Raw genomic sequence first — 27951 nt, forward strand, 5'->3', positions numbered from 1 at the left:
TGCTATTAACATCCTAGAAAAAACCACAAGTTTGGTATTAAAAAAAATTTACCTGCTTTCCTCATCTACCAAAATCAAAAGTTAAATAAAACTTAGATAATTTGACTTCTTCGGCTGCCCAGCGAAGCATTTCCTGAGGAGTTCGTCGAAGTTGCCAGTTCATTTCCTGAGGAGTTCATCAAAAACATTCGTTGAAGATCCCAGTTCATTTCCTGAGGAGTTCGTCAAAGTTGCCAGTCCATTTCCTGAGGAGTTCATCGGACATCTTCCTTGGAGTTGACAGTTTGCTGACTGCCCTACAGAATTTGGACTCATGCATACCCACAGTTGTACTTGAAGTTTCTGAAAACCAGACGCAGACTCTCATTGTCCTACCACACAAGATGGCAGAGTGGTGAGGAGCAGAATTTCGTCTCTCCCCTAGAGCAGCTGGCAATTACCCAAGAACTATATGAAACAGTGTTTTCGGGGTCTCCAGTAACCAGTCACACATTGGACACAAGTTTGGAATTGGAGGAAAAGCTGAGATCGCAGCGAACATTGCTGACCAAGGAATCTACCTGGAGAGGCCCCAAAGAGGAGAGAGGAGAAGGGAATAGTGCCCCTGAGAGACAACTGGAATTCTGAGGATTGGGAGAGTGGAGGGAGGCCCAGCTCAACTGGCAGTCCTCCTTCTGGGAATTCATACCCCAGGGGCTGGAACTCAGATTCCAGCTTCAGTCAGCCACGCCCCTGACAGGATCAGAGTCATCAGGAGAACAAAAGGCTCCATACCGCCTTACACTGGTGGGGGAGCTGCGGGCTGGCCAGCGCCACCTGCTGGACAGGAGAGGAAAAGCACCAATTCTAAAGGCCTCATAGGAGGGTCTCATTCTCAGGAAAACTCCATACCCTCCCAATGAGACCTGGGCCTCACTAGACTGGGAAAATCTGACTAGGGTCGACCATATCTGAGGAGACCCACTCACAAAAAGGTTACATAGAGGCAGAGCAAGAAACAGAAAAAACAAGAGGGGAAAAATTCCGATCAACTAAATAGAACCTAAGTTAGAGGTCTAGAATAAGTTGAACTGAATAACAGAGGCCAGAAAACAAAGCCAACCAACAAGAAAACCACTAAGTAAAAGACAGAAAACAAGCTCCAAAATAAACTAATCAAGAGAATCAGATGCCTAGACAACTTAAGATAACAAGCCATACCAAGAAACACGAAAACATGGACCAGCCAAAGGAACAAACTCATAGCTCAGCTGAGACACAGGAGTGGAGGCAACTAATGCTAAATAAATTTGATGAAATGAAGGAAGATATAGCAAAAGAGCTGAAGGATATAAAGAAGACACTGGCTGACCATAAAGAAGAATTCATAAACTTAAAAAAACAAATGGCAGAACTCATGGGAATGAAGGCCACAATGGAGGAGATGAAAAACACAATGGAGGGACACAACAGTAGATTTGAACAGGCAGAAGAAAGGATCAGTGAACTGGAAGACAGGTCATTCGAATTCATACACACAAAAGAACAGATGGTGAAAAAAATGGAAAAATATGAGCAGGGTCTTAGGGAGCTGAGTGACAACATGAAACGCACAAATATACGTGTTATGGGTATCCCAGAAGGAGAAGAGAGGGGAAAAGGGGCAGAAAGAGTAATAGAAGACATATTCACTGAAAATTTCCCAACTCTTATAAAAGACAGAAAATTAGAGATTCGAGAAGTACAACGTACCCCAAATAGAATAGATCCCAACAGACCTACTCCAAGACACTTACTGGTCAGATTGTCCACTGTCAAAGACAAAGAGAGGATTCTGAAAGCAGCAAGAGAAAAGCAATCCATCACGTACAAGGGAAAGTCAATAAGACTATGTACAGATTTCTCTGCAGAAACCATGGAGGCAAGAAGACAGTGGCATGATATATTTAAGATACTGAAAGAGAAAAACTGCCAACCAAGAATTCTATATCCAGCAAAGCTTTCCTTCAAAAATGAGGGAGAGATTAAAACATTTTCAGACAAACAGACACTGAGAGAGTTTGTGAATAAGAGACCGGCACTACAAGAAATACTAAAGGGAGTGCTACAGGCTGATAGGAAAAGACAAGAGAGAGAGAGTTGGAGAAGAGTGCAGAAATGAAGATTATCAGGAAAGGTAAAAGGAGAAGAAAAAATAAGATATGACATATAAATTCCAAAAAACAAAATGGTAGTAGAAAGTACTGCCCTTACAGTAATAACACTAAATGTAAATGGATTAAACTCCCCAATAAAAAGACACAGACTGGCAGAATGGATTAAAAAACAGGACCCATCTATATGCTGTCTACAAGAAACTCACTTTAGACACAAGGACAAACACAGACTGAAAGTGAAAGGTTGGAAAAAGATATTTCATGCAAACTTAGATAATTTACCACCTCCATTGAAATTAATACGTCGTCTCCAATTTATATATGTTGTGTTCTAAAGTTCAAGGACAGTGGAGATTAGAATGCATTTCTCACAAAACCAGTGATAGTTTAAATGGTGATTAAGGGTTTCAGCTGGTTCAACAACTACAACAAAGACTTCAACAGTCTTTTAGTTAAGTTTCAGTAATACTATATAGTGCAGAGGATACATTCCAAATCGTCATTAGACACTCTATTATCAGAGATAAAAATGACGTAAGAAGCAGAGGGATGCATTACCAAATCTCAAGCAAATGGGTTACTGATTAAAACAAAAACCTCCTGCAGACAATGCCCCTACTGCAGAAAACCTGGCCCACTTTAAGTTAAGGTTGGTTGAAGTTACCATGCAGATAGTTACGTGGAATAAGTTTTCTGAAGAGGAAGTCAAGGCATGGCAGTTCCCCTAAGTTGCTTTGCCTCCTGAATCACAATCTCCACTGCCATTAGCCAAAGCAGTCAGGGTGCAGGCGGGGAAGGGGGATGCATCCATCCTGGTGGCCCTTTCACAGCTGCCTTTCTCCCCAGTTATTGTTCATCTTCTTGCAGACGGCAGGAAATCCAGCCCTTCCCCCCCCTTCAATGTTATCACCCAAATTAAAATGCAAATGCCTACTTCAGACAACTGTGTGGTCTTTGGTTAAATGTATAATCAAGCAATAAGTATAAATGATTTATAGCAACTTCCTCATTTTTATGGGGAGAAGTGGGTATCAGCAATCTGGAAAGGGGAGGAGGAAGGGGTTTCAGGAATGGGTCGCAAGAGAAAGCAAAGGATACTAAAGGTGAAGTTGAGACTCTAGCTTTTGCTTCCTGTCAGCACTGCTGACCTATAGCTGAGCCAACTCGCATACACAAAGGCATACACAGAAGGAGGAGCTCCTTGATACAGAATGGAAAAAAACAGTTCTACTTCATAAACTACGGTTTATGTTATGTTTGTGCTTTTACAACATGATTGGCTTGCATTTATACAAAAGAGCTTCTTTGCCAGGGACTTATTATCAAAGAACCTAAATTCTCCATTCTGGGGGAACATGTATGCAATGTTAGAAAGAGGAAGTAGAAAGCTTCTTCCCATTTTCCTAGGCCCCAGGCCAGTCTTCAAGAAAATGTTGAAACAAGCAATTTGGCTTTGGCTTATTCTTACTGTGTGTGCAAACACCCAGGGCCTTCATGTAACCTTTAACTACCCTAAAGTGCTTTAAACTCACCTGTTCTCTCCTTTCTCACTTCTATCCCTATAAAAACTTCCTTTCCCTCCAAGAAGGGGGTGGGGAGATAGAGCTCCACTTACTAGAATCTCTTAAAATAATCACTAGTAAGTAGACATCCTTTCAGAGACCTATGTTTTAAGAAAAGAGCTTAAAACCTCAAAAGAATCTCTATAACTGGTAGGATTTTAGGAAAAATATTAGTAAAATAAAAATCAGTTGTTGGGAGATGGGGTTAACATTTCAGGTAGCTACTGAGTGAGTAGATAGCTCTTTCTATTTTCTACTCTCTCCCTTTATCTAAAAACATCATTGGTTATTCTGGAGAGCCCTCCCCACTCACACACATAATGAGACAGGAGAGCTTCCGGTGGGGAGAAAATCATATTATAGAAGGAAAATGGCACATGAGGGTGTAATGGCTCAAGTAGGAGTCTTACTTTAAACTTAGTATGAATACATTACGGTTCACAGTAACATATACAATATATAGTTTAGGTAAACTGTCATTTTATTAAAATAAAGAGTAAGATCTTGTTAAAGAAATTCTGAATGATGCTTAATAAAACTAATCGATGCTTAATAATTCTCTTACATAAATAGAATACAATAAAACTGTAGTTGTTGGTTAAGTTCCATCAAATTTTTTTAATTCTCTTTGATTTATTCTCCTGATCTTCTACTAGTATCCTTTCTGCAGGTCGTTTCTTCAACCCCTTCATCTTCCTGGTTTGTAGTTTGCTTAGGTCTTGCTTCTGCATATGAATCCTTCCGTAAGTTGTACCAAAAGTATCCTGAGAGATATTTTTCTTCTTCCTTGGCTATGAAACAAGAACATATATATTTAATGGTCTCTACTGTGTTGAACTGGAAAAAATCTACTCTATAACAACTCTCTTACTAACAATTTCCATTAATTAGCACCCTTTCAAAGTTATAGAACCTACAGCCCATATAGACCTTTCTTCTCAAACTTAAACATGCATACAAATTACATGGGGATCTTCTAAAAATGCAGGTTCTAATTCAACAGGTCTAGGGTAGGGCCTGAGATTTTGCATTTCTAACAATTCCCAGATTTTAAGAAACGAGGCTATGGACTACACTAACCACTGAAATGCATGGAAAGAATTTCCAGTGTTTAGCTTAAGGAAATCAGACTATCATTTTAATCTTCAATGGCATTTCAGAGATGCCATTTCTACTTGTTTCTAAAAAAATTCCTCAAAAGCCAAAATACACTTCATGCAAGTATGGTTTACACACACTCTATGCTCTAAATCCCCAGTCTCTGCCAAGCCCCAAATAAGTCTCATTACTGTTTTTAAAATTTTGAATAAGAAAAAGTTGAGGTAATTTTGTTTTCTCCTTTGTGCTGAAAACTGGTAATCATGGCTACCAAAAAGCTCTCAGCCAACTCTGATGCCCGGTTTCTCCAACTCTGTTATCATCCTTTAGAAAGGTTAGCTTATTTGTTTCTTCTTGCTTTCCGTGGCCCTGGGAGAATAGTTTTATTTATTTTACTGATCTCATTATGTTTGTCCTTTAATGAAATATGCCAAAAATCCTTTTGGAAAGAATGGAATATACAAATAATATGGCACAAATCTGTCAAGTCATGTACCTTGAGGGCTTTGGGCATTTTCATAGCTAACTTATAAAGGTCATCTGATGCCAGGTGTGTCCTCCTCAGAACCAGATCCAATGAGGGTCCCATCTCTTCCAATTCAATCCGTGGTGTTCTGCAACCAGATTTCTTCAACAGCAACCTTTATGAAACAGGCAAAAAGAAATGTTGCTTTGGCTTTTATAAATCTCCCCCAATTATTTTTAATTCAAGAAAATTACAGTTACATTAAAATGACATAAGCTATTTAGAAAGGCTAAAGTTCTTTATACTTTATACAGTTAGGTTACGTGTATTCTTTGGTTCACTTATTTTTAAAAATAAGAAATAAAATTACACAAGGTTGTTGAGAAACAGGAAGTGAGAGAAAATTCTCAGAAAAGAAGTGAAAACCTTTGATTTGACTTCTTTCTCTTACTTACGGATTTACGTGATTAACAAATCTTTCTGTTTCTCTAAGAATGTGGGAGGTAAATCAATCAAACTTTTCAGTATAGCATTTACGTTTACTGATCTACGTAAACTGGAATGAATTTAAAAATCTTATTGTAACAAGATCACAATTTTCTGTATACCCTATGTCCAAAAGAGCTCTGAATCTTGGAAGTAGAGGAGAAGGGGGCAGACTGTGCAAATTCTTTTCATAAACACTATAAGAACAACTGAAAGACCTGAAAACTACATCCAATTTGTTACAATAGCTAGGTCACCACATGGAAAAAACGGCTGACTGAATAGCAATGCTTACAAAAGACTGGCTTTTACACACAAAAGCTGGAGTGTGGGAGAAACAATAAGTGACATGCGAGAAGAGAAAGAAGAGGAAAACACAGTAAGGAATACCCAAGAGAGCAGCAAATACCAGGGAACAGAGTGAGTGTGCAAAAGCGCATTACCAAGAGGACTGTGGGAAGACAGCAGAGTTGTAATAGTAGTTCCAGGAATCAGTCCATCCACCAAAACAACTATTGAACTGTCGAGAACTTTCTGAATCAACTAATTTGAAACTCCGAGCCTAGTGAAACACAGTAGAGTATCCAAGGAAAAGCCGGAGGAAGAAGTGAGTAAATCCAAGTAAATATTGGTGAATTCCACCCTCCATGCAGTGGCTACCATCCCGCAATTTCCTGGTTCCCTGGAAGGCAGCAATGGGTCTGCAGTCCCGGCTCCTACTGCAGCTTGCTAGTAAGAGTGGGATATAAAGACCTAGCCCTCCAAAAATCCTGGGTGTGTGGTCTGATTGCTGCTCACCGCTCTTGATCGGCTACTTCAAATTGCTGAGGGCTGGCTCTAAGGAAGGCCACTGCTCCAATCCCAAAACAAAAATGCCCACTATTATTCAACATTGTACTGGAAGTTCTAGCCAGAGCAATTAGGCAAGAAAAAGAAATAATAGGCATCCAAATTGAAAAGGAAGAAGTAAAACTTTCTCTATTTATAGAAGACATGATTCTACATAGAAAATCCCCAAAAATCTACATGAAAACTACTAAAGTTAATAAACGAATTGAGCAAAGTGGTTGGGTACAAGATAAATACGCAAAATCCAGTGGTGTTTCTATTCACCAGAAATGAACAATCAAAAGAGGTAACTAAGCAAAAAATTCCATTTACAATAGCAAATAAGAGAATGAAATAATTAGAAAATAAATTTATCCAAGGATATAAAAAGACTTAAACACAAAAAACTACAAAACACTGGTAAAAGAAATCAAAGACTCAAATAAATGGAAGGACAGTCCATGCTCATGGACTGGAAAACTGAATATTATCATGATGTCAATTCTACCTAAAATGATTTACAAAATCAACACAATTCCAATCAACATTCCAAGAGTTTTCTTTGCAGAAATGGAAAGGCCAATTATTAAATGTATGGAAGGGTAAGGGGTCTCGAAAAGCCAAAACCATCTTTAAAAGAATGAAGCTGAAGAACTCACACTTCCCAATTTAAAAACTTATTATAGACGGTTGCTGCAAAGGAGAGGCTAGGCCTCCCTGTATTTGTGCCTAAGAGTCTCCTCCTGAATGCCTCTTTGTTGCTCAGATGTGGCCCTCTCTCTCTGGCTAAGCCAACTTGAAAGGTGAAATCACTGCCCTCCCCCCTACGTGGGATCAGACACCCAGGGAAGTGAATCTCCCTGGCAACGTGGAATATGACTCCCGGGGAGGAATGTAGACCCGGCATCGTGGGATGGAGAACATCTTCTTGACCAAAAGGGGGATGTGAAAGGAAATGAAATAAGCTTCAGTGGCAGAGAGATTCCAAAACGAGCCGAGAGATCACTCTGGTGGGCACTCTTACGCACACTTTAGACAACCTTTTTTAGGTTCTAAAGAATTGGGGTAGCTGGTGGTGGATACCTGAAACTATTAAACTACAACCCAGAACCCATGAATCTCGAAGACAGTTGTATAAAAATGTAGCTTATGAGGGGTGACAGTGGGATTGGGAATGCCATAAGGACCAAACTCCACTTTGTCTAGTTTATGGATGGATGTGTAGAAAAGTAGGGGAAGCAAACAAACAGACAAAGGTACCCAGTGTTCTTTTTTACTTCAATTGCTCTTTTTCACTCTAATTATTATTCTTGTTATTTTTGTGTGTGTGCTAATGAAGGTGTCAGGGATTGATTTAGGTGATGAATGTACAACTATGTAATGGTACTGTAAACAATCGAAAGTACAATTTGTTTTGTATGACTGCGTGGTATGTGAATATATCTCAATAAAATGATGATTTAAAAAAAAAAAAAAAAAAAAAAAAACTTATTATAAAGCCACAGTGGTCAAAACAGCATGGTAATGGCAAAAGAACAAACATACAGATCGATGGAACTGAACTGAGAATTCAGAAACAAACCATCACAAATGGCCAACTGAGTTTTGACAAGGGTGCTAAGTTCACTCAACAGGGAAAGAATAGTCTCTTCTACAAATGGTGCTAGTAAAACTGGTATCCCTATGAAAAGAATGAAGGGTGATTCCAACTCACATTGTATACAAAACTAACTCAAAATGGATCAGAGATGTAAATACAAGAGCCAGGTCTACAAAACTAATAGAAGAAAACATGGGGAAGCCTCTTGAGGACCTTGTGTTAGGCAGTAGTTCCTTAGACCTTACACCAAAAGCATGACCAACAAAAGAAAAAATAGATAAATGGGACCTCCTCAAAATTAAAAACTTTTGTGCATCAAAGGACTTCACCATGCACGTAAAAAGACAATCTACAGTGGCAGACTATTTCCATGTTGTGCTCTGAACTGACCACCATTCAGAGCAGCTCCTGAATGCATCCAGGGAAGCTTCTGAGTTCTGGGCAACATGACCAACTTCCATTTTTTCCCTTGAGAAGATAAAATAGATGAAACTGAGAGAGCTCAGAGATGCTTAGAGACAAGCCCAGAGACATTTTAGAGAAAGCCACAGAAACCAGAAGCTGAGCCCAGCAGAGAAGGACCAGCAGACATTGCCATCTGCCTTCCACGTGACGGAGGAACCCCAGATGCCAGCAGCCTTTCCTCCGAGAAGGGGAAAACCTGATTGGGGTGGCCAAGGAGGCCAAATGCCTAAACAACAGAAAACTACAATCTACACTAAGAAAAACAAAGTTATGGCCCAGTCAAAGGAATAAACTTACACTTCAACTGAGATACAGGAATTTAAATAACTAATGCTAAATCAATTCAAAAAGTTTAGAGAAAATATGGCAAAAGAGATAAAGACTATAAAGAAAACACTGGGTGTACATAAGGCAGAAATTGAACGTTTGAAAAAACAACTGGCAGAATCTATGGAAATGAAAGGCACAACACAAGAGATGAAAGATACAATGAAAACATACAATAACAGATCTCAAGAGTCAGAGGAAAACACTCAGGAACTGGTGAACAAGGCACCTGAAAGCCTACATACAAAAGAACAGATAGAGAAAAGAATGGAAAAATATGAGCAACGTCTCCAGGAACTTAAGGATGAAACGAAATACAAGAATGTACATATCACGCGTGTCCCAGAAGGAGAAGAGAAGGGAAAAGGGGCAGAAGCAAAAATAGAGGAAATAATCATGAAAAATTCCCATCTCTTATGAAAGATATAAAATTACAGATCCAAGAAATGCAGCATACCCCAAACACAATAGATCTGAATAGGCCTATGCCAAGACACTTAATAGTCAGATTATCAAATGCCAAAGACAAAGAGAGAATCCTGAAAGCAGCAAGAGAAAAGCAATCCATCACATACAGAGGACGTTTGATAAGACTATGTGCAGATTTCTCAGCAGAAACCATGGAGGCAAGAAGGAAGTGGTGTGATATATTTAAGATACTGAAAGAGAAAAACTGCCAACCAAGAATCCTACATCCTGCAAAACTGTCCTTCAGATATGAGGACAGTTCAAAATATTATCTGACAAACAGACAATGAGAGAGTTTGTGAACAAGATACCTGCCCTACAGGAAATACTAAAGGGAGCACTACAGCATGATAGAAAAAGACAGGAGTGAGAGGTTTGGAACACAATTTTGGGTGATGATAGCACAGCAATGTAAGTACACTGAACAAAGATAACTATCAATATGGTTGAAAGAGGAAGATGAGGAGCATGTGGGACACCAGAAGAAAAGAGGAAAGATAAAGACTGGGACTGTATAACTCAGTGAAACCTAGAGTGTTCAACAATTGTGATAAAATGTACAAATATGTTTTTTCACAAGGGAGAACAAACGAATGTCAACCTTGCAAGGTGTTAAAAATAGGGAGGTATTGGGGGAAAAATACAATCAATGTAAACTAGAGACTATAATTAACAGAATCATTGTATCAGGCTTCCTTTAATCTAACAAAGGCAATATACCAAGTTAAATGCAGATAAGAGGGGGGCATAGTGGAGAGTTGTGAGACTCTTGGCATTGGTGGTGTTGTCTCTTTATTCTACTTTGATCTAAGGTTATCTTTCCTTTTGCTGCTTCCTAGCTGTCATGTTTTTTTTTTTTGTTTGTTTGTTTCTTTTTTCTTTTGCCTCTCTTAATATGAGCAGAACGTTCAAACAGGATGAACTTAAATATCTGGAAATGAAGAGGTGACGGTAGCACGTTGTGAGAATAACTAACAGTGCTGAATGGTGCGTGAATGTGATGGAAAGGTGAAGCTCAGAGTCATTTTGTCACCAGATAGAAAGTTGGAATTTGAAAGATGGGAATGTATAAAACAGTAAACCTTGTGGTGGGCAATGTCCGAGACTAATTGTACAAATATTAGAAATCTCTTTCATGAACCAGAATAAATGTATGACAGTACAACTAGAAGTCATTAATAGAGGGGTATTTAGAAAAATATATACCTATTGCAAACTATATACTACAGTTAGTAGTATTTCAATGTTCTTTCATAAACAGTAACAAATGTACTATACTAATACTATGAGTCAACAATGGACGGGGGTTGGTTAGGGATATGGGAGGATGTGAGTTTCCTTTTCTCTCTCTCTCTTTTTTTCTTCTTTGTCTTTATTTCTTTTCTGAAGTAATGAAAATGTTCTAAAAATTGAACAAATATTAATTGAGGTGATAGATGCACAGCTGTATGATGGTACTGGGGGCAACTGATTGTACACTTTGGATCACTGGCTAATTGTATGGTATGTGAACAACCACAATAAAAAAAAAACTGAAAAAAAAAGACAATCTACAGAATGGGAGGAATATTTGGAAACTACATATCACTTAAGGGTTTAATATACAGAATTTATAAAGAAGTCCTACAACTCAACAACCAAAAGACAAACAGCCCAATTAAAAAATGGACAAAAGACCTGAATGGACAATTTCCCTAAGAAGATATTCAAGTAGCCAAAAAGCACTTGAAAAAAAAAAAAGCTCATTATCATTAGCCATTAGGGAAATGCAAATCAAAACCAAAATAAAATAACCATTTCATATTCACTAGAATGGCTCCTGTTTAAAAAACGAAAACAAACAAAACAAACAAAAACACTAGTGTTGGAGAGGAGGTGGGGAAATAGAAACACTCGTTCATTGTTGGTGGGAAGTAAATTAGTACAGCAGCTATGGAAAACAGTTTGGTGGTTCCTCAGAAAGTTAAGTATAGAATTACCATATGACCCAGCAATTCCACTTCTAATTTATTATACACCCAAAGGAATTAAAAGCAGAAATTCGAACATATTTTTTTGGCCCACCTATGCTCGTAACAGCATTATACACGACTGCCAAGAGATGCAAGCAACCCAAGTGTCCATCGACAGATGGATGGATAAAACAAAATACTGTAAATACATAAAATGGAATATTATTCAGCCTTAAAAAGGAATGAAGTTCTGAAGACTGAGAAAATGATCAAATGAGGGAGGAGTTGTAACAGAGAAGTTAGGATTGACAAATAATGATGACTACTGAATTATTATAGACATTTATTTCTTTTTAGTTTCTAGTGTATTAAACAGCCAGAGGGAAATACCTGAAACTGCAGAACTGTAACCCATACTATACTTTGAAATTTGCTCGATAACTACCTACTAAATTGTATTTTGAAATTTATCACTTTTCTGTATATGTTGTGTTTCACAATAAAAAAAAATTTTTTTTTTTAAAGGAATGAATGAGACAATATGGGTGAAACTTGAAGACATGTTGAATGAGATAAACCAGACGCAAAAAGACAAATACTCGATGAACTCACTGATATGAAATAATTAGAAAAAGCAAATTCAGAGTCAGAATACAGGTTGCCAGGGGCTGAGGTAGGGTTAGGGAATAGGATGTTAATGCTTAACTGGTACAGAATTTGTTTGGGTTGATGGAAAAGTTTTGGTAATAGGTAGTGGTGATGGTAGCACAACACTATGAATGTAATTAAGATCACTGAATTATATATCTGAATGTGGTTAAAAGGGGAAATTTTAAGTTGTATGTTACTAGAATAAAAATTTAAAAACAACCATAGGACTGTACAAAATAAACACTTAACCCTAATGTAAATAATGGACTATAGCTAATAGAATAATTATAATATTCTTTCATCAATTGTCACAAATGTACCACACAAACGCAAAACAGTGATTAATGGGGGTGGGTGTATGGGAACTCTGTGGGATTTCTGCATGATTTTTCTGTAAACTTACAAATTCCCTATTACAAAAAGAATAATAATTAGAAAAAGCCCATTACTGCCCTTTAGGCTCCATCACATGTAGATGGGCAACCAATACAGTCCACCTGCAGGAGGCATGTTTACTGGTTGCAAGAGAGTCATAATAATAGATGTTCTGTAACAGATATAGTAATTCATACATAATTGAACAAGGCCAAAAAGCCAAACCTAGGATATGTAAAGAGCAAAAGTATTAAATAACATCAACAAAAAAGCTATGCTAATTTTGGTGCCCTGAAGCTGTATGTACCCTATAAAAACATGCTCTTAAACCTAATCCATTCCTATGGGTGAGAATCACTGTTAAGTAGGACCTTTTTGATAAGGTTACTTCAGTTAAGGTGTGACCAATCCTCAATCAGGAGGAGTCTTAATCCTATCATTGGAGTCCTTTGTAAGCAGAATGAAATTCAGACAATGGTACATCAATGGAAACTGGAAGAGAAGTGAGAGACCAGAAGATGCCATCATTGCCTTGCCAGGTACAGAGCAGCCAAGGATCGCTGGCAACCAGCCCCAGAATGCCAGTCTTCAGGAACACTAACATTAACAGATAAAGTGAATATTAGAAAGGGATTTGCAAGAGGCAAGCACAGGGAAAAGGAGAGCCTAACTGAGAGCCCATAGACCCCTCTTTTCATAGCGGTTCTAGGAGAATAGAGCTATGAGAATACACATCTTGGTCCCACTGTAGAGGAAAATATTTTTAGAAGCTAAAGTTGGCTGCTATCAGGGCATCTTCCCTAAAAGCTAATTCAAAGACCCATATGGGAATGGTGACTATCTGACTCTGTCTTATCACATTTACTGTAACAAGAAATTAATAATTAAGAAATAATTAGGATGACTGAATCATTTTTTTTTTTTACTTTTTTACTTTAGTATATTGTAGAATAAACAAAAGGAAATACCTGTGAAATTAATGAAACCCACTGAATTGTAACCCAGATGCCCTGATCTTTGCTAATGATTGTGTAACTATATAACCTTTATCTTGTGATTGTAAAAATCTCCTAACTGGCATCCCTTGTACCCCTTACCCTGTTTTACAACTTTAGAGTCCTATGATCACAAAGACAACCCCCTAATGTTTATTAAGATGGAAGAACTAATTGCTGACTAGTGTTTCTATGTGTTATTGTAATGGTTATTTTAGCTTAGTATAAATTGTATACTATATTTATATACTATAAACTATACATTATATACTATATTTTAGCTTAATATAAACTATAATTGTTTATACTTGCTATTAGAATGCTTACTTTCCACTCCTTTACATGGTACCACAGTTGTTTATACTTGTTATTGTAATGGTTAATTTAATTAGCTCTCCTCCTTTACACTTTGTAAATAGCAGTTTGTACTTCCTAATGGTAACAACTTCACCTCCACTTGTTTGAATCCATAAAAACACTAAACTTCTTAGACTGGAGGAGACAGAGTTTAGGCTGACAGGCCATCTGTTCTCCTTGCCTTGGGGAGCAATAAACTTTCTCCCTTTTGAAACCATGGTATCACAGACTGGTTGTAATGTGCACAGGGCAGGGAACCTGGGTTTGACTGTATCAGTACTTCTGCATTTGCATCTACATTTTAATTACCTCCAACACTGATATTTATAATGATGATCTCATATAGATCAAGAAAAGATTTTCAGTAAAAATTCATGAAATTGTATATAAAAATTACAACTGAAAGATTTTCTAGCATTCAACATGCTAATTTTCAGCTAACTGAAAAACCTGACAATCCAGAATAGCTCATTTCATGGCTGATGGTTCAGATCACCCCAAGTACCACTGTATGTAGCCAAAACTGCTCTAAAGCTTCCTTTTTTTATACAAGTGTCCTCCTAAAAAAGTAATTTTCTAAGTGGTACATATCATTATTTCAGAATAACTACATTTGACTACTCATGTTGCTATTCTAAGAATATGTGTTGAGATCTCTTAGTTTACCAGCAGATCAAAATGATAGAAATATTAGAAAATCTCCAGTTTTCATTTCTCTACACATAATTTCTGGTGATACATCTACCATCCTTTTCCTTTATTAAACTTTTAACAGTGAAATCTAAAATCTAAAAAACTGAGATTATAATTTCTCTTCCAGGTTTAAAATTACTTAGGAGAAAATACATCCAAACAATGACCTATCAATATTTAATCATATGATAAATCTCGTCTCTTCCCTACAAGAAAATAAATAACTACTTCCATCCTGTTGTTTTCTCACAAATTCAAATAGTACCTATAGGCCAAAGAGTTCTGAGTTCAATATCTGAAATATGATCAGATTTCTTTTGTAAAGTTTATAGTACATTCTTCATGCTAATGGGTTTGCTCTTCTTTAATGATAAATTAAATCTACCAATTGCTAATCCTTTAAAAAATAATCTAACCTGTTTACTCTCATAGAAGGAATGTACTTTTTAAGTTGTTCAGTGACCAGTTTTAATTCATTAATGTTCTCTATGGAAATAGAGAATTTATAAATAGATTCGGGGTCTGGGGTAAGCAAAATGAAGAGACCATTAAGACATTCAGTCATTAAAAGAAAAATTAAAACCATTTCCTTCACCTTCATTCTATCATGCACATTGTACTTTTTTCTAAAGAGAAAACTCTCCCTATGCCTCATCTTCAGCTAAGATCTTGACCTCAAGGAGTTATGTTTTGTTCTTTTTCCTTTAAGCTCTAAATCAAGCGAAGAATCTGCAAGAATGAATGGTACAAGATATGGGGTGTCCTCCCTCTCAGATGTGCTCAGGCTGGCAGGTACATTAAGAGGCTAATTTCTACCATATATTTTTAAGTTATTTGCCTAATACTTGCAAAATGTTGGCATTAAAACTCTTGTTCAGACTAATTTCCTGCTTTCCTCCCTCCCATACCCATCTCTTCTGCTGACATTTCATTAAACTCTTTGCCTGGAACACTGTGTTTGCTTTTTAAGGTACATTAATCACTTCTGTACTGCATATTTCTCCCCATAAAACCTAACCAATGCCACAGCAAAGGCATACATGGCAGTTACTAAAGATTTTTGGCTTCATAGCAATGGCTTGACCATATAGAGGATAAAGTTCTCCAAGGACTACAAATAGCCACTCATATATGAGGAATTTATTATAGTATGTGCAGAAGAGGTCAATAACATGAAAATTTATTCCCCTAAAAGTTCAGGTCAAAGTTATATTAATAAAATTTCATGGTCAGTGTTTCTTTTATCCAAGATGCTCAAAATCATCTAATAAGCCTTATTAATGTTCACAAATAATGTGTCTGTATATTAATAATCACCACTGACAGATAAACTGCTTAAGGTCTAATCTGCAGTAATCAAGAAAGAGGGCAAGGGTACTTACGGTGCAGTGTCTGAGAATGCTTGAGGAGCCACTTTAGTTCAGAATCTCTTCTGGCATGTTCCCAGCTATAGGCACACACTGCACCTTATAAAGTAGAACTATCGACTCAGATACCAGAGGGAAAAGATTATATATGGAATCGCTGCTTTGCAGAGGAAGAAACAAGCCCTGAGAAGTGATGTGCCCACACCACACAGCTGAGTCTAACTGAGAGGCAGAAGTGATGCTCACCCCCCCACCCCTGAAGTATGGCACAGCCCCTAAATGCTAAGTAATCCCCCCCTTTCTTTTCCCTACAGCAATTTGTTCTCAACCTCACTGCCTATTTCCTACTTCAAATCAATAACAAGAGCATTGTAGAGCACATATGGAGCAGCTGTGTAAATTTTTTATACTTGTCTATCTGATTTTAAAAATTCAAAAAACTTTTCATTATGGGAAATGCCATGCTAACCGAAATGTGATTCCAGCAATCACATTCTTAAAGCAAATAGAGGTCAATGTAGCAGGTACACTGCCGATTTATCCTTGTTCTGAATCTAATTTGCTAGTTTTCTGTCCATTTTGTTTTGGTCTTTCTGCATTTATTTGCCTCTTTCTCTATAAATTCATTTCTTTTCACTAAATATAAGTTCTGATACAAAACAGTACTTTGTTTGAAATTGTTCACTATGAAATGAATTTTAGACTACTCTTGCTATTATTCAGTTCTCATCTTCAAAGATTTTTATCTTTATATTTTTAGCTCCTTTGTATACCCAGGGTTTCTATGTTTAACATAAGTTTTCATACATAATTTTTTTATGTCAGTGGTAGTTGTTTTTCATTTTTTATTTCTTGTTCTCTAAACAAGAATCACTTACTTTATGGAATGTTTTTGGAAGCCACAAAACCACGTGTGGAAATGCAAATAACAGCCTTAAAGATATCTCAAACTCAACTAGCTAAAATGATTATAAAATCCCTAATTACATCTTGTCTTCAGTTAGATACTTTATTGCATTTTACTTTTTATTATTATTTTTAATGAGAAGAAAACTGAAAAGCAGAAGTGGTGGTACTTCTTCTTTTATTATGAAAAGAACAAGTATCTCTGATTTAATACAATAGATACAAAGATACAAATCATTAATTGCCAAAAGAGGAGAATATTCAGTCTCATTTGTATGCTCACTGGATTTGAGCTGGTCAACCATGCATTCCAATGTGAAGAAATAAACACAATTTAAAAACATGTATGAAATCCTGAAGTCCACAACTGGCTGCACACCAAGCACTACTACTGTACAGACAACACCATCCACACTGAGATGTCAGCTCATAGGCTGCACTGCCCCACCACAGCTTAAAATGTGTCTATAAGTCTGAATTCACTGTACAAAGAAAGGCAGTGTGTAGGAAGCAATGTACTCTCTAGGACAGTGTGGACTATATTAGCCAGAGCCAACACTATTTTAAAAAAGAAAACAGTCATATCTCAAAATGCACAATTGTAGCATGTCATTAAGCTTAAAAAAAAAAAAAAATTTATTAGAATTTATACATGGAGGTATGAGTTAGAGGGCCTAGACTAGAGAAAGAGGGTAAAATGAGTCTAGACACTGAATCTTCTTGTTCCCTTCAGACTCCATTTTTCAGCCCAGGGTTTTGAAATCTGCTTTGGCTGGCCTAAGACTGGTGGCTTAGTGCTCTAAATCTAGTTAAGAAAAATAAGGAAATGTACACAAAACAAGGGAGAGTCAAGATGGAATAAACATTCAAGGCTCAGAGGGAGTGCAGCATTAGATGCTCCTGGGCCCTGGAAAAGTGGGGTTTCAGAGGCAGAGGGTAGCAGGGGAACAAAAGAATTGAGGATAGGCCTGGAGCGAGTGCCACCACTATTCTGCAAACTGAACAAACTTTTAACCTGACACCAATTCTAGGTTTGACCTCTATAAAACAGTCACACTAAAATGCTAACCCTGAGGATTAACAAAAACATGCTAAGAGATGCACTTACTTATAGCTTCGAAAGTAAATCCTTCCATTCAGTGCAGTGAAGTGCAGAACGTACTCTAAACCAGCCAGGCGAATATTTGATACTGTGGGGCCTCTGAAGAAATCTAAAAGCACATAGTAAGTTGTGAAAAAAAAAAAAAAAGACCAATAAACTTTAAAAATTCACAAGGAGCAGCATTCTTAGTTTTGAACTCCTTTTCCCTCAAAGTCAAATACTTAGCATAGGAGTACGTTATACTAATCATGCATATTAACTTTTTACAAAAATGTAAACCAAGGCCTGAAATTTTAATCTATAAGACAGGTGAATTAAAATAGAAAATTTATATAAAAACAGCTCTTCAAACTTTGACTATTAAAAGAAAGCTAATAACCAAAGCAGCCAGCAAGCAAGAAAATTCTGACAAGAAATCTCAATTATGTGAGTCAAGAATAGCAAACTTTGAATTGTTAAAGCCAGAAAAGAACCTTTGAGATCAGTGAGTAGGATATTTTCTCACAGTATAGTAATCACAGCACTGATGGCACATGAGATGATTTTAGATGATACACGGACAAATATAATTTACTCTGTATGCATGTATTTTATCATATACCGTTTTCCATTATGGTAGTGACATAAAGCTTCCTTTAAAAAAGAGGAATCAATTTAAAGAAAAATCTCCAGAAAACAGCAGTATGGGGATACTACATGAGCTTGGCTAAAGTCATGAAGATGGAACATGAATGAAAAATATCTAGAAAACATCAATCAAGTTTGATCCCCTCATTTTACAGGGAGAAAACTAACTCCAAGGAGGCTACATGGAAATACATGTAACCGAGAAAAAAGTTATATATAAAAGGTATATCCAGTAATAACTAAACAAAACACAAATATACAAATTGAACTTTAAAAACACACACATAAAAACAAATAAAATAATAATTTAAAAAAGAATATTCAGCATAATTACTTAGGAAGAGCTATCCCAAGCACTTGATGTCATAAACAGGAAATCCCACTCTAGTGCCAATTTTTAACCACCCAAGATTTTCCTTCCCACATTCCCTTAGCCCATTAAGTGGGAACTACCTCCATGTGTATGTATATATACATCTTTTGTTGTCTGCTTTCCCTTTATCATGGTTAACTAAAAGAAAATCACAGCACTAATGTATAAAAAGCAGACACAAGTGTGTGTGCTCACATATATACCACCCTTCCCTACGCTCCCAAACAAAAAACCCTCAGGGACATTTTTACAAAACAAGTTTGTACTTTTTCAAGGTACTTTGATCTGAATGTTGTAATTCATGAAGAGCTTTCCCATGATTTTGCCAAAACTTGTCTCGCCTTCAATGGTCAAGTTAAAGAAAGTCCCACTCCTTGCTGTGGTAGCATTATTGAAGTCAGAGTAGTTCTGGGGATCAACGTACATATACTCTGGTCTGCTCTGAAATAATTTTTATAATGCAAACTTTCTAAGAATATGTGCTTTTCCCATAAGCCTTTAAGAATTAGATGAAGGGAGGAATTTTTAAGAACAAAATACACACTTGGGAAAGTGTTCTTTATCATTGTCAAATTTTCCAAGTCTGTGAATACAAAGGAACTTTCAGTCTGTACCCAATAGTACTGTAATCCTATTATGCAAACATTTTCCCTAAAATGAAATTTCACTAAAGTTCACAAAGCATCAAGATAATACAAACTTATGCAGTAAAAAGGGTTGGGGGGTGTGGGTGGGGGATGCCAGAGCAAAACTGTCATAAATGGCAGTACTTAGCAACCCCAAAGCAAATACGTCTAATAGCAGATACCTCTGAGGTTAGAAAAGAACAAAGGATTGCTTATACATGGATAGTGCTGGCAAGAATTTGTTCCTGTAACAAATATGTACTAGGGCACCTATTACGCACAAAGCACCATGTAATTGGTGATAGAAAGATAAATGACACAGAAACCCTCTCCACCAAGGGCCTACATTCTATAAAGAAAAGAACACAAACCATAATTAAAGGTTACATATTAAAAAGAGAACAGTAGAAACAAAGTGCTCTGGAAGTTCTGAGGATAGAGAGGGACTTTCTAGACAGGGAAGACTTCATGTGACTAGCATCTGCACTGTTTAGGATTTGACAGAAATGAAAGGAGAGCAAGTATTCTATGCAAAGGCAGACAAAGAGATATAAGTAAACACATGAAGACAAAGTTTAGAGTATATTCAGGAAAAGTAAATAGTTTTGTTTCATGAAGAAATAAGGTATATAAGTATGATGGAACTGAAAAGTAGGTTGGAGCTAAATGAGGAATTTGGACTTTATTGATGGACACTAGAGAGCCACAGAGGATTTTGTGTGTTAACCTATGTAAAAGAAATAATTAATCTGGGGTGCAAGAAAAATTGGGAGCCAAATTAGGAGAGTGTAACAGCCAGCCAGTCTGCAAAGAATGTGGCCAAAGCAGGGTGGTGGAGGAAGCAACAGAAATGAAGTGATCAAATTAAAAAGCATTTAAGAAATAAGAATAGTAGAATTCAGGGTTGAGGCAAGAATAATATATGACTCTGATATCTGAGAGTGAGTGATCACCACCTACAGAAATAAGGAAGAATGGGATAGGGGCCTGGCTGGGAAAGTAGAGAAAGATTATAAGTTCAATTTTATTCATGTTTTTTCCAAATCCCAATGAAGAATTTAAATAAGAATGTCCAGTAAGCACCTGGAAGTTTAGATATGGAAGTCTAGAAACATGTCTGGTTGAAGACTCATTACACAATGGCTAGAAAAGTGAAGAGGGGAGGCTTTCCAAAGAAAGGCTGGCAAAAAAACAATGTATGTAAAGGGCTATTCAGTGTCAAAGCAAATGACTAGAAACAATCTAAATGTCCATCAGCAGGGGACTGGTTGATTAAACTGTGAGCATTCATACTTTTAAGTACTTCACGGCTATAAAAAGGAATGGAAACCCTCTGCTACTATGGAGTGATCTAAAGGATACAGTTTCTTTAAGTGAAAAAAGCAAGATGAAAAAAAATATGTATAGTAGACTACCATTTAAGAAGGGAGGAATACAAATTACATAGCTGTTAACCAACAAACAATCGCAAAAGAATGTTTAGAAAAGGTTAAATGTTACCTATAAAAAGATAAAGTGCAGAGTGTAAGGCATAGGGACAGATATTTTATAGATTTGACTTTGGAAACATTATTTTATATCAATATAAAACAAAATTAAATTTTAAAAAGTAATCTCCCCCCTAAAATTCCATTTACAAAAGCATCAAAAAAACATAAAAATAATGTGGATCACACTCTCCTTTGTCCAGTGCATGGATGGAAGAATAGAAAAATGGGGGCAAAAAAAAGCACTCAGTGTTCTTTTTTTACTTTAATTCTTCTTTTTCCCTTAAATTTTTATTCTTATTACTTTTGTGTGTGTGGTAATAAAAACGTTCAAAAATTAATTTTGGTGATGGATGCACAACTATATGGTGGTACTGTGAACAACTGATTATATGCTTTGCATGACTGCATGGTATGTGAATATATCTCAACAAAACTGAATTATTAAAAAAAAACATAAAGAAAAACTGGCAAAAACGAACAAAAAACAAAGAACATAAAATACTCAAGAATAAATCTATCAAAAAATGTCTTAAATTTCTATACTGAAAATTACACAACACTGATGAGAGAAATTTTTAAAGACCTAAATAAATGGAGAGATTCACTATGTTCATGAATTAGAAGACTCAGTATTATTAAGAAGGAAATTCTTAAATCTATAGATTAAATGCAAGCCAAATAAAGATCCCACCCAGCAGGACTTTCGGTGGAAACTGACAAGCTAATTCTACAATGTACATGAAATGCAAACGACCTAGAAAGAAAATTTGTTAAAGTACAAAGTTGGAGAACTTAGCCCACTTGATTTCAAGACTTCCTATAAAGTCAACATGAATCAGGATGGTTTGGTATTAGTGAAAAAAGACATGTGGAGAAATGTAACAGAACACAGACCCATACATATTTGGTCAGCTGATTTCCAACAAAGATGCCACAGCAATTCAATGAAGGAAAAAAAGGTCTCTTTCCAACAAGTAGTGCTGGAACAACTGGATATTCATATGGGAGAAAAGTGAACACTGACCCTAACACCTCTCATCATACATAAAAGTCAACTCTAAATGGATCGTGTCTAAATGGATCTCAATGGATCATCTAAAACGTAAAATTTCTAAAAGAAAATGTAACAGAAAATCTGCAATGTTGGATAGGCAAAGTTTTCTCACACAAATCACAACAAGCACACACCATTAGAGAAAAAAATAGGTAAAATCTACATCACAAAAAATTGAAAAATTTTGTTCTTTAAAAACCACTGTTAAAGTAAAAAGGTAAGCCACAGACTAGGAGAAAATATTCACAGAAAATATGCACAGATCTGACAACTAAAAGCCAAAAGATAAGATGACTGGTTCAAGAACTCCCTTCACAGTAATAACTTTGACTGTGAATGGATTTAACTTCCCAATTAAAAGATACAGACTGGTAGAACGGATTAAAAATTTTGACCCATCAATATGCTGTTTACAAGAGACTCATCTTAGAGCCTGAGACACAAAGAGACAGAAAGTGAAAGGATGGAAAAAAATAGTCTATGTAAGCTGCAACCAAAAGAAAGCAGGGGTAGCTATACTAATACCAGACAAAATAGACTTTAAATGCAAAGATGTCATAAGAGACAAAGAAAGACACTATATATTAATAAAAGGGACAATTCACCAAGAAGAAATAATAGTCATAAATGTTTATGTACCCAATCAAGGACCTCCAAAGTACACGAGACAAACATCGGCTAAATTGAAGGGACCAACAGAAATTTCTCAACAATAGTGGGAGACTTTAACACACCACTCTCTTCTATAGATAGAACAACTAGACAGAGGATCAATGAGGAAATTAAGAACCTAAACAATATGATAAACGAAATAGACTTAACAGACATATATAGATTGTTACTTCCCAAGTATCAGGATATACATTCTTCTCTAGCCCTCACGGAATGTTCTCCAGGATAGGTCATATGCTGGGGCACAAAACAAGTCTTAGTAAATTTAAAAAGATTGAATTTATTCACAGCACATTCTCTGACCATAATGGAAATGCAACTAGAAATCAACAACCACCAAAGAACCAGATTTTTCACAAATATACGGAGGTTAAACAACACACTCCTAAACAACCAGTGGGTCAAAGAAGAAATTGCAAGAGAAATAGGTAAATATCTATAGACGAACGAAAATGAAAATGCAACATATCAAAACCTATGGGATGCAGTGAAGGCAGTGCTGAGAGGGAAATTTATAGTTCTAAATGCATATGTCAAAAAGCAAGAAAGAGCTAAAACTAAAGACCTAACTGAACAACTGAAGATGCTAGAGAACGATCAGCAAACTAATCCTAAATCAAGTAGAAGAAAAGAAATAACAAAGATTAAAGCAGAAATAAATGAGCTGGAGAACAAAAAAAAAAGAACAATAGAACAAATAAAACCAAAGTTGGTTCTTTGAAAAGATCAACAAGATTGACAGACCCTTAGCTAGACTGACAAAATCAAACAGAATCAGAAATGAGAGTGGGGTAATTACTATGGATCCTGAAGAAATAAAAAAAAATCCTAAGAGGATACTATGAGCCAATTTTGAAAAAGAATTGACACCATTCCTACTCAAACTCTTTTAAAAATTGAAGAAAAAGGAACACTACCTAACTCATTTTATGAAGCTAACATCATTCTAATACCAAAACTGATAAAGATACTACAAAAAAGGAAAACTACAGGCCAATCTCCCTAATGAATATAGATGCAAGCATTCTCAACAAAATACTTGCAAATTGTATGCAAAGGCATATTAAAAGATTTATACACCACAACCAGGTAGGGTTCATTCCTGGCATGCAAGGGTGGTTCAACATAAGGAAATCAATCAATGTAAGACAAAATTAACAAATCAAAAGGGAAAAATCAGAAGATCACTTCAATAGATGCAGAAAAAGCATATGACAAAATTCAAAATCCCTTTTGATAAAAAACACTTCAAAAGGGAGGAATTGAAGGAACCTTCCTCAATATGATAAAGGGTATATATGAAAAACACACAGCCAGCAGTGGGAGATTGAAAGCCTTCCCTCTTAATTCGGGAACAAGGCAAGGATGCCCACTCTCGCCACTATTATTCAACATTGTGCTAGAAGTTCTAGTCAGAGCAATTCACCAAGACAAAGAAATAAAAGGTATCAAAAGTGGAAAGGAAGAAGTAAAACTGTCATTATTTGCAGATCATATGATCTTATATTTGGAAAATCCTGAGAAATTGATGACAAAGCTACTTGAGCTAATAAACAGATTCAGCAGAGTGGTTGGATACAAGATTAATGCACACAAGTCAGTAACATTCCTCTACACTAGTAATGACCTAACTGAAGAGAGAATCAAAAAACATTTTTTTCATTCACAATAACAACTAAAAAAAAATCAAGTACCTAGAATAAACTTAATCAAGGATGTAAAAGACCTCTACACAGAAAATTACAAATTGTTGCTAAAAGAAATCTAAAGGGACCTAAAGAGATGGAAAGATATTCCATGTTCATGGATAGGAAGGCCAAACTTCATTAAAATGTCAATCCTATCCAAACTGATCCACAGATCAATGCAATTCCAATAAAAATTCCAGCAACTTACTTCGCAGACTTGGAAAAGCTAGTTATCAAATTTATTTGGAAAGGAAAGGGGCCTCAAATTGCCAAAAACATTCTAAAAAAAAGTGGGAGAACTTACACTTCCAGACTGTGAAGCCAACTATAAAGCCACAGTGGTCAAAACAGCATGGTATTGGCACAAAGATGGACATATTGATCAATGGAATAGAACTGAGAGTTTGGAAATAGAACCCCCAGCTCTAGATAATGAATTACCCTATGATCCAGCAATTCCACTTCTCAGTATATATCCAGAAGATCTGAAAGTAGTGACATGAACAGACATTTGTACACCAATGTTCATAGCAGCACTGTTCACAATTGCCAAAAGATGGAAACAATCCAACTGTCCTTCAGCAGACGAGTGGATAAATGTCATATATACATATGATGGAACACTATGCAGCAGAAAGAAGGAACAAGGTCCTGAAACATAAGGCAACATGGATACACCTTGAAGATATAATGCTGAGTGAAATAAGTCAAGACACAAAAGGAGAGATAGTATATGTTACCACTACTATGAACTCCCTGAACAATGTGAGATCAATGTCTTATAATATTGGGGACCTAGAGATAGACAGAATCTAGTGAAGGGGGAATGATAACCTAATATGTTCAGATATGTTAATGAGGGTGAATTTGAAGGTATACGAATGGATAGGGGTGATGACTGTTTTATGTCTAGGGGTCACCTCCAGAGAACCTCTTTTGTTGTGCAAATGTGGACTTTCTCTCTCTAAGCCTAACTCTGTAAATAAATTCATCATCCTCCCTCCGACGTGAGACAGGACCCCCCAGGTAAGAGAGTGTCCGTGGCAACATGGGACATGGATTCTGGGAATTAGCCTGATCCTGGCATTGAGGGGTTGAGAATGCCTTTTTGACCAAAAGGGGGAAAAGAAAGGCAAGAAAATAAGGTTTCAGTGGCTAAGAGATTTCAAACAGAGTCAATAAACTGTCCTGGAGGTTACTCCTACGCAAACTTCAGCTAGATATCCCAAAAGTCCACAGTATGATAAGCCCAAGTCAATAGCAGTCCCTAAAACCCTAAAGAATACCTGGGTCCCTTTCTGAGACTCTATAAAAGTTTCACTCACTAAGTTTATTCTTCAGAAACTTAAATCCTCCAAAGAGCTCCTATGCCACCTAAGTCTCCAAACCCAGAGTCAACAGCCTCTTCAAGAACATCAACCAGTTGCATCCCCTTTTCCCATAATATTGATATCCCTTTTCAACATGAACTAGGTAGGATGGTCACTGCCTAGATATCCCTGAAGACAGGGTAAATGATTAGCAACAGACAAGACAGAATTTAACAAAGGATTACAAATACTAAATTTCTATATAATTTTCTTTTTCTTAGTTGCTAGGGTATTAGAACAGCTAGAAGGAAACGACTGAAAAGGTGGAACTGTAATCCACAGTATTCTTTGAAATTTGCCCTTGCCCTCATCACTCCATTATGTAGTCATGCCTGCCATGTAGTGAAAGCACAAGAGAATAAGATAAGGTTTCCATAAAAATCATGAACAAAAGCAAACAAAAGCCCTCTCTGTTGTAATAAGTTATAAATACCTGCCTCAATGACAATAATTATATGGAAGGACTACGGGAAAAAAGGAAGGAAATCTGGGTCAACGAAGTATACCTAATAGAAATCTTGGCTGAAAAGTGGGTGTGTATTTTGGGATGCGTAGTACCAAAAGAAGCAAATGTTGGTCACTGTCTTTCAGGTATGCATTTTTTTAAAAATTCATAGAAAATAAAGTTAAAACCTATAGACAAAGACTCTGCAAAGGAATATATTCACCAGAGGCAATATGGACAGCAGAGGTGGAAGAGCTCAGCCCTGGAGGCTTCGATTCTGGCTTACCTACTTACTAGAACTTATTTAACTCCTCTAAGCCTCTCTTTTCCCATTTGTAAATGTACGGATTAGAAAGATATTAGTGGTGCTCAGTTTTTTTTTTTTTTAAGTATCCATTATTAAGAAAAATGAGAGGTTCTGAAAATTGTAATCCTGACAATACAACATAAATAATCCCAGTAAGGAAAAATGAAAGCAATGAGTCTGGTGGGCTCAGATTTGTAAAGAGTATTTATACAATTTTATTTATTTATAATTTATATCCCACCTACTTTTCAAAAGTGATTTAGGGCAACTTTTGTGCATCAGAGAACATCATCATGAAAGTAAAAAGACAACCTATAGAACAGGAGAAAATATTTGGAAATCTATATCTTGTAAAGGTTTAATACACAGCATATATAAAGAATTCCTATAACTCAACAACAAAAAGACAAACAATCCAATTTAAAAATGGGTCAGGACTTGAAAAGACATTTCTCCAAAGAAGACATACAAATGACCAAAAGCACATGAAAAGATGCTCAACATCATCAGGCATTAGGAAAATACAAATCAAAATCACAATGAGATATCATTTCATACCCACTAGAATGGCCACTATTAAAAAAATGGATAATAACAAGTGTTGGAGAGTACACGAAGAAATAGGAACACTCATTCATTGTTCGTGGTTATGTAAAATGGTGCAGCTACGGTATAAGAATCTGGCAGTTCCTCAAAAAGTTAGGTACAGAATTACCAATATGACCTGACAATCCCAAGTCTAGGTCATCCAAAGGAACTGAAACCAGGGACCTGAATATATATTTGGAAACTGATGTTCACAGTGGCATTATTCACAATAGCCAAAAGACGAAGGCAACCCAAGTGTCTGTCAAGAGACGAAAGGATAAACAAAATATGGTATATACAAACAATGGAATATTATTCAGCTGTAAAAAGGAACAAAGTTCTGATACATATGACAACATGGATGAATCTTGAACATATGTCGAGTGAAATAAGCCAGATACAAAAGGACAAATATTGTATGAACTCACTGATATGAAATAATTAGAAGAAGCAAATCATGGAGTCAGAAATTAGAATACAGGTTACCAGGGGCTGGGGTGGGGGTAGGGAATGGGGAGTCAATGCTTATTGGTACAGAATTTCTGTTTGGAGTGATGGAAAAGTTTTGGTAATGGATAGTGGTGATGGGAGCACAAATTGTGAATGTAACTAACAGTACTGAATTATGTAACTGAATGTGGTTAAAAAGGGAAATACAGAATAAAAAATTTAAACAAAAAAAGACAAAACATAGGACTGTACGGCACAAACAGTGAACCCTAATGTAAACTATGGACTATGGTTAATAGTGTAAGTGTCTTTCATTACTTATAACAAAAGTACCACAGTAATGCAAAACATTTATACTAGAGGGGTTATGGTAACTCTACATTTTCTGCATGATTTTTTCTGTAAACCTATAAGTTCTCTTAAAACAA

At 36.4% G+C, this 27951-nt stretch overlaps 1 protein-coding gene across 2 annotated transcripts in view; it reads right to left on the reverse strand.

Moving 5' to 3' along the window:
• Window positions 1-4160: 4160 nt before the first annotated feature.
• The window catches only part of RPF2 (ribosome production factor 2 homolog), a 53563-nt gene continuing 29772 nt past the window's right edge, over window positions 4161-27951 (reverse strand). For both annotated transcript variants that reach the window (XM_037844304.1, XM_037844305.1), the window contains 3 exons: window positions 17840-17942; window positions 5292-5436; window positions 4161-4488 (listed from right to left, as the gene is read on the reverse strand). In XM_037844304.1, coding sequence (XP_037700232.1) covers window positions 4306-4488; window positions 5292-5436; window positions 17840-17942 — 431 coding nt within the window. In that variant the 3' untranslated portion in view covers window positions 4161-4305. The remainder of the gene's footprint in view (window positions 4489-5291; window positions 5437-17839; window positions 17943-27951) is intronic.

The sequence above is a fragment of the Choloepus didactylus genome, chromosome 7 (assembly GCF_015220235.1).
Source record: "Choloepus didactylus isolate mChoDid1 chromosome 7, mChoDid1.pri, whole genome shotgun sequence".
Taxonomy (NCBI): domain Eukaryota; kingdom Metazoa; phylum Chordata; class Mammalia; order Pilosa; family Megalonychidae; genus Choloepus; species Choloepus didactylus.